This window comes from Platichthys flesus, chromosome 23 (genome assembly GCF_949316205.1).
Source record: "Platichthys flesus chromosome 23, fPlaFle2.1, whole genome shotgun sequence".
NCBI lineage: Eukaryota > Metazoa > Chordata > Actinopteri > Pleuronectiformes > Pleuronectidae > Platichthys > Platichthys flesus.
The window spans coordinates 9,250,790-9,258,908 of NC_084967.1; the positions used below are offsets into that span (position 1 = coordinate 9,250,790).

The 8,119-nt window shown below is 44.7% G+C and overlaps 1 protein-coding gene across 1 annotated transcript in view; it reads left to right on the top strand.

Moving 5' to 3' along the window:
* Positions 1 to 6,805, top strand: part of pdzrn4 (PDZ domain containing ring finger 4) — a 32,940-nt gene extending 26,135 nt beyond the window's left edge. Inside the window, exons 5-9 of the mRNA XM_062383023.1 lie at positions 1,077 to 1,139; positions 2,756 to 2,857; positions 3,029 to 3,148; positions 3,838 to 4,896; positions 4,989 to 6,805. Coding sequence (XP_062239007.1) covers positions 1,077 to 1,139; positions 2,756 to 2,857; positions 3,029 to 3,148; positions 3,838 to 4,896; positions 4,989 to 5,561 — 1,917 coding nt within the window. The 3' untranslated portion in view covers positions 5,562 to 6,805. The remainder of the gene's footprint in view (positions 1 to 1,076; positions 1,140 to 2,755; positions 2,858 to 3,028; positions 3,149 to 3,837; positions 4,897 to 4,988) is intronic.
* Positions 6,806 to 8,119: the final 1,314 nt, after the last annotated feature.

Consider the following 8,119-nt stretch of genomic DNA (forward strand, 5'->3'; position numbering starts at 1 on the left):
GCCTGAGTGCAGGTGCAGTTTCAATCTCGCACGGACACAAAGGCGTGAGGGTGTGAAAAGTAAGAGCTGCCATGAGGAGCAGGAAGCAGCCATAATGATATAAACGGCAGAATCACAAAGAGCTGCAGTATATTTGACTCCTCGCAGCCTTTATACACATTATTACTTATATCAGTATGAACTATATTCATATCAACAGATTTGTTGTTTTTCTTGAACTGCACAAAGACAACAGCCCCTTCTGAGCCCCGTGCAGACTGAAAACATTTCTATTCCTGTTTACGTGATAAAAGGATAGAAATGCTAATTTACCCTCATTAAAATTGATACGTATTATGGTTGCAACTTTGGGAAGAATGGAATTTTATTTTTCCCACTAAGGTTCAATGTAAGAAGAACAACATTTATCAAATGATTGTTGTGGGTTTGAAGTGTTGTTTTGTGGCTCGCATCCACTGGGACTCATTTACAAACGTATGAGGCGATGATTCAGTCAACTAGAGCAGAGTCGAGTCTGCGCCGTAAACACCAGCAACGTTTTTTATGTTTTAAGTTGTTTTGTTTTTTTTATTGATTCTCTTTCGTCGCTCATGCTCCAGATATGAAACCCATTCTGTTCCATATAATGTTAAAAGATTTACATGTAGTCAGTAACCCGCTGCCGTACTCAGGATATATGAGAATCGCTCCTTTGACTCCAGAGCTGCAGGATCCAGAGCTGCACACTTTTCAACTATTATTGTGATTCATTATTATCTCCAGCCAGGATGTTATGTTTTCACCCCTGTCGCTTTGTTTGTAAGCAAGATTACACAAAAAATAATGAATGGAATATAACAAACCTGAGTGGTAGGATGCGGTATGGGTCAGGGAAGAACCGATTTAATTTTTGTGTGGATCCAGATCAGGGGGTGGATGCAGGAAACGTTCAATGATTCAATGAAAAAATATGTGTTCTCTCTTTGTGATTCCACAAAAGATGTTTTCCTGGCCCCTGATGTGAGAGCATTGGTGAGAGTGATACCGTTCAGCACTGACCAGCTACCCGCATTGATTTCCATGCTCTTTCTGCACAGGTGGAGCCAAACAGCATAGCAGCGAGAGACGGGCGCATCAAGGAAGGAGATCGTATTTTACAGGTGTGTGGTTTTATCTCCTCTCCAGACTCATGTCAGGGGGGTTCTCAAATTTAATCAGTTCATCCTTGAGCTAATTTGAGGAAATTTCTATCTATTTAAACCTCCAGAGCCACATGGTCTGCAAGTTGTGTTCACAGCAGCAGAATGTGAAGAGTCGCTCAGTTCTTTGTTTGCGTTTCTGAGTCATGGGGTCTTGCTCTGATGATTTTTGCTGTTATATATGAGATGAAGCTAATTATCTTTTGGCAAGACATTTAAAAACAAAGCCTTGGACTCAAGGCTGTGTTCAAAATCACTAATTTACTCCTTACCAACTTTATTTCCATGTAGCAGCCTCTATATTCTATTGAGTCACATTTGTGGCTTTTTATTAATTTCTTCTTTCTTCATGTTGATCACTTCTACACTGTTTTTCACAATACATTCATTGGGATAACGATCAAAACAACACTTAACAGAGGTGAAACAACATATAAACTTCAGAGAGGACCACAAAAATTATAACAAGAAACTTTTTATATACTTTTTATACTGAAAAAAATGTCTGACAGAGATGAAGGGAGTAGCAATGACAAATGAATTGAGTTATGAGTTATGAGTTATTGTCAGTAATGGTGGCGTACTTATAGATAAAGCAAATGGTTCAGAACATATCCTGCAAATGAAATTCAGTCTGAACAGATCTCCGCCTCATTTATTTTATATAGCATTTTGTGCGTGACTCATTTTGGATACTCCCATGTAGTCCACTGTGTTCCTGTTGGTGGAGTGTGTGAACTTTGTGTTATCTCAGATTGAACACGGCAGTGTCATCATCAAATTATGTAGCAGCTTTTGTGTTCACTTAGGCAGGAAAAAGAAAGCAAATACTTTAGCTATGATGAGTGCCCCCTGATTCACTCATGGAAATTAAGCCACCATTTGCGCCAATTACATATTCTTGACCCTATGCTGTCATCGGGTAAAACACATGTAGGCAAGCTGGTCCACTGAAACTTTTTCACTGCTGAGGGTGGTCCATCTGAGTACTCCATTATTCTAAGTGTGAATACTCTTCTGTGAGTATCAGTAGAGAACATGAATAGAGAAAATGTTAGAGTACCTCCGTTCTCTCTTTGTAGTGTCTCTGTTTTCGTGTGAGTAAAGCTAGGGGCCTCTTGTACTCCTGGCCTATTATCTCCGTCTGACAGCCCCATTACTCTGGTGTAGAAAAGATGAATGCCACCTGTCAAACAACAGTTAATTGTGTGTCTGGATGTGTAGTGAGAGCGGACTTGCGTGAGGTCAAACTCGTACGCACACGCTATTGACTCCCCTCACCAAGCGTGCAGCCTGCCCATTTCTCTCCCTGCAGATGCAGGAAGTTGGAGGAGGTAATGGGAGACAGGAGGGAAGAGGGATGTATGGTGAAGTGTAGAGAGAAACTAATGGAGGGATAGAGAGAGGGGAAAAGGTGCCTCGCAAAAATAGGAGAAATTGGCAGTTTTATTACACTCATCTTTCCCTTCATGACAGTTGCATGGATGATAAAATTATAGACTGTCGTTTCTTTGGTATGTCGTGAGGACATCCTGCAAGTTCTCTTCCCTAAACGTGAACTTGTTTGTGATGTGCAGATAAACGGCTGTGAGGTGCAAGACAGAGAGAAAGCCGTGGCCATGTTATCAAACGAAGAAGCAAGAAGCATCGTGCTGCTGGTGACGAGACCAGAAATCCAGGTGAACACACAGCACACCTACACAGGCTCCCTGCCCTCTCCTGAAAACCTATGTCATGTACAATAACAACTAGCTGCCTGCCGAACTGTCAGTGCATTGTCTGAGGTTTCTGCTCCACACAATCATGTGCAGCGAGAGAGACAGATTTCTGACAAGATGTTGTGATTTCAGCTGGAGGAGGAGGAGGTATGGCTGGATGACGAGCAGCAGGAGCTGGTGGAGGAGCTGAAGATGGAGATCCTGGAGGAGAGGAGGAAGCAGAAGCAGCATAGTTTTGACAGAGGGGATGAGGTGAGTGTCAGATCTGAAAGAAATGATACAAAATAAGCCAGAAAGAGGCAGAAAAGTATCCAGGAAAGAAAAGACGGGTAGACGGGTGATAGGAGAGAGGGAGGGACAAACTCATACTTTGCAGCTATGGTACTGTATGGTAAAAGTTAGGAGAAAAGATCATGGCTATGGCATTTAACTACGCTATCGTTATAGTTCCTTATGGGTAACCAAAGCACTAGGTTGCAGTACCAGAGGAAACCCTAGGGGGCATTGTAACCAATAGTTCAAGCGAGACAGCCACAGCACACAAGGAAGAAAGTTAAGTCAATGGCAGAACAGTTGCTTTTGCCTCTTAAGAGGTATATTTTCACATCCTCCTCCACTTGTTTTTAATTGTTAGAGACCCTTAACTCTGCGCTGCCCTCAAGTGGATGTATCGCTTAACAACCATGCCAAAGTAAAGGGTGATGGAAGTATTTGGGTAGTGACGTTTTCATTGTTTGACATTGTGTAACTCTTTTCGGACTTAGAGGCAGTAAAACAAGCCTTTGCGTGGATGTAGTATGTGAGGTGCAGGATTCCCCAACATAAATATAGATTGTAGATACTTAATTGACAATTGTCCAATTACAAAGCATAATGTAACCAATCAAGTACAGCAAGAAAAATAGTGAATGATGCTGTTTTTATGTGTCTTCTCACGCCAGCACCAAGCTGAAGAAGAGATGACAACAGACACAGCTACGTATTCCTCCAATAATCAAGACAGCGGCTTCGGACGCAGTACAGACAGTCCAGAGCACCAACCCATGCTTGCCAGGCTACACAGGAGGAGCCCGGCCCATTGCCTGAGGGACCGATGGCAGGCAGAGCATCAGCACACAAGACATGGGAGTGGACAGGACACCCAGGGTCAAAGGATCATGTCCAAACGTCAAGGCCAAGAAGGAGTTCTCAGTATTCGCAATAGTGGAGGTGGGGTCTTAGGATTAGAGAATCGATTCCAGCAACTTCTGGAGCTCAAGTGTCAAATCCGGAATGGAGGCGAGTGTGGGGTGTACTCTATTCGACACAGTATAGAGTGTAGCGTCACTGAGCAGGGAGTAGAGGAAGCAAACGGTGGGGACAGTGAGGGAGGCGGGGGAGGTGTGGAGCATGAGTTGAGGATGCTGAATGATGAACTACGTAGTCTTGAGCTGGAGTGCCAGAACATCATGCAGGCGCATCAACTCCGTCAGACACACAAGCTGGACCCCTCACAGCCGGCTCCCTGCTCACCGGGATGGAGCCCCAAAGACACGCACAAGCGGCACGGCAGGCTGGCCGACATCCATGAACATCCAGAGAGGTTGGACAGCGACAAGCTAAGGGAGAAGGACAGCTCCAGTGCCTACAACACAGCTGAGAGTGCACGGTCGACACCGCTAGGTATGGAGAGGTCTCCGGACCACTCGCTACAGAGACACATCAGCATCACCAACCAGAAAAACCTCAGACTAGCCTCCTCAACATCCTCAAGCCCCATCCCTATCCCCAAACCCCACAGCCCCCCGAGTCATAGCAGACCGGCAGACCAAGGCCTGGTAATATCCAGCAGCCCAGACCAGAGCAACCCCTCCAGGTCTGAGTCTGACCCTGCCATGCCTGCAGATGATGAGAGGTGTGAGAAGAAAGGGAGGACCAGAGAGTCGAGGAGAGGGCTTCCCTATGGGTGTTCATACCAAACAACCCCCTATCAAGGCCAAGGAGGATCCAGGCAACTCCAGGTTTGTATCATTAAGATGAGATGTTTCAGTCATTTGCCCTCGGGTAAAGCTCTTCTTATGACCGCTCTTATTTTTATATCTCTGTGTTGCAGAGCTACATGCATCTGCTCCAGCAGCACTCGTCCCTGGAGTACTCCCAGAGCCAGCTGAGCCTGGTCAGCGTCTGTAGAGATAATGTGCACCGGAGTGGACGCCCTGGGGAGCCCCGTCTGGAGTGGAAGGTCAAAGTCCGCGCTGACGGCACGCGCTACGTGGCCCGAAGACCTGCACGCGACCGCATCCTGAGGGAGCGGGCGCTGAGGATCCGAGAGGAGAGGAGCGGAGGCATGACCACGGATGATGATGCCATGAGCGAGATGAAGATGGGCCGCTATTGGAGCAAAGAGGAGAGGAAGCAGCACTTGGCGCGGGCCAGGGAGCAAAGGAAAAGGAGGGAGTTCATGCAAAAGAGCCGCTTGGAGTGCCTTAAAGAGGGGCCGGCCAGCGGAGCCGAGGGCAGGAAAGAGATCAATATCTTAGAGCTCAGTCACAAAAAGATGATGAAGAAACGAAACAAGAAGATTCTCGACAACTGGATGACGATCCAGGAGTTGATGAGCCACGGGGCCCGAGTCCCTGAGGGCTCGAAAGTACACAACGCCTTCCTGTCTGTCACAACTGTCTAACGGACACACACAGAACTGCATAATAAGCACAGTACACTTGAATATCAGGTAGCCTGAATTTCAGGAACTACTGATTTTATAAAAGTGTCGGTTTGTGAAATTAAATTATTCCGTCGCCGCTCAAAACTTCTGTAGCATTCCTGGAGCCACTTTTTTAACTATCACTATGATTATGTTTGAACTGCGATCGAACATTAAGAGACATCAGCCATTTGAAAAAAACAACTTTTTACACTGGACTTTTTTGATAAACTCTGGCTTCTGATAGCACATGAGTTTTGTAGCACGTTGGCCTGAACCGACCAGGAACCAACACATCGACTTCATGTATGTACTGTGTCTTCATACTCTCCATTGTTCAGTTTCATTACACATGAAGCGACTTCACCTGCCTCGTTCAAAGTGGCATTTTTTTTATAATGGGGAAGAATACGCTATTTTTCACACTTTGTAAAATCAGTAACTTTTTGTAAGGACATTTTTTACACTGAATGTCAATGTACTGTAAAAATGTATGGCTAATTTCTTATTTATGGTTGTATCGTCAGAGTTGACACTATTTGATTGTACTCCAGCTTAGAGTCCTGCACGGTTCCCTTTTTGCAAACCTGCATCCCCAAAGATTGTTCTTTAATGTAGTTATTTGAGTGATTGGTTATACCAATAAAGAACAACCCCCCTGCAGCTGACTAGGTTTCTTATAAACTGATATAGATATTAAAAAGTACACAATTATTTAAATGTCCATGTTCCCGACCCGGTGCAGGACTAGTGTAGCTCCCTTTTATCGCAGTCCATGACAGAGAGAAATTGAACTTCTCATCTTAAAACAATCCTTTCGTTGTGTTGATACAAAATCACTCTGTCTTTTTATAGAGCACTCAGTTTAAAGGACCGAAAATATCATATCATCTCAAACAGATTTACCTCAAATTACTCAAAATTTCCAATACAGCTTTGAGCATCTGAGTCTTTCAAGTTAGAAGCCTTTGAGTCAACCGTCAGCCCTTAATATGTTTGTGAATTATGTTAAATATGTGAAATATATTTATATCGTTTAAGGTTATTTCTATTTATTGTAAATTCATTTTTAAGGTCTATCTGATCAATGTTTCACATTAAGTTGCTCTCGCCCTGAATGACCGAAAACTTTCAAGGTACTGTCAAGTGGATGTGTCCGACTGCAGCCTTTCAACCTGAACCTGCTGCTTCTCAATGTAAACTTCATTGAAGAGGGCTTGACTTCAGTGTTTGTTGATGGTGAAATTTGTAATAAAACAATAATGAAAAGAAAGATTACTATACTGGATATGTGTTTATTGTCACATGACTACCTCTCCATTCTTTCTCCGCTCACCAGCACTCCTCTCCCTCTCTGCATATCGTTTTTTCTCTGAAGAAGCTCATCCTCTTTATTTTACTTTTTCTTCCCTATCATTGTTCGGCTTTCCTTCTCCTCCCTGTGGTCATCCACCCATGCACTTGGCCATGGTGTCTCCTCAGGGATGGAGGCATTTAGGACAGGGAAGGTGGCGTAACTTTTCCGTCCCGACACGTGGGCCATGAGACAAACTGCAGCCATCAGTGATTCATTTTGAAGGTGGCTCCGTCAGCAGTGGCAGACGGTTGTGTCTCTGTTACAGCATGTATTATGCCTGCTGGGGCCAGAGGTTCTCATGTTGGAATTTGAGACGCACAGGAACTACAGTTGCGTCTGATCTAAAATAAGAAGGCAATCTTAATGAGGAAAATGTATTGTTTCCTGCAGAGTACAACAAATTTGATCCTTTGTGTGTGTGTGGGTGGTGTCAGGCCAGCAATACATGACGTCAGAGAGAAGAGTCTTGTGCTCAGTGCTGATGCTTTGCAATAGGGTGCAATCTGCTCCAGCTACAACAGATTACTGTTAATCGAGCACATGGGAGAATCAAATGGAAACTGCAATGATCCCCGCACCTGGAGAAACATCCCACCTGCCCCTGGGCCTCACCGAACCTCCACATGCAAACTCTCAGGAAGTCATAAAGCATTTTTGATGTTGCGTGGCTCGATAGCACACGCGGTAATTTACCCTGTCGCTACAGTTTACAGTATTCATGCAGTTACACTGACTGGGGGACTGACTGACAGTGTGTTTGTGGGGGGTTGGTTCTGGGTGCAGGGAGGGTACATGTGCGGAAGGTGGGGGGGTGCCTGTCCATTTAGCGATAGGAAGCATCAAAGCTTAACTCTACTCAAAGCGCTGAGGAGATGCCGGTGAAGTCTCCTCATCCCCCGTCAATCTGCTGTGTCTGTCCACAGCCCAGTGAACTGAAGAATTAATGAGACATCAGATTGGCATCGGCATCACCGCGGCCTTTATGCATAACATTAAATCAGGTATAAGCTCCTCACCCACGTTTCTCAAAGCTACCATCTCCCCTGTATAAAATCCATATACAGCTCTCTGTGTGTGTGTGTGTGTGACAGAAGCAGCTCAGGGAACTAAGGGATCATTTGTGGCTGTGAACCCACAATTATGAATGATTAATCCCAATGTGCACGGCAAAGATAATTGA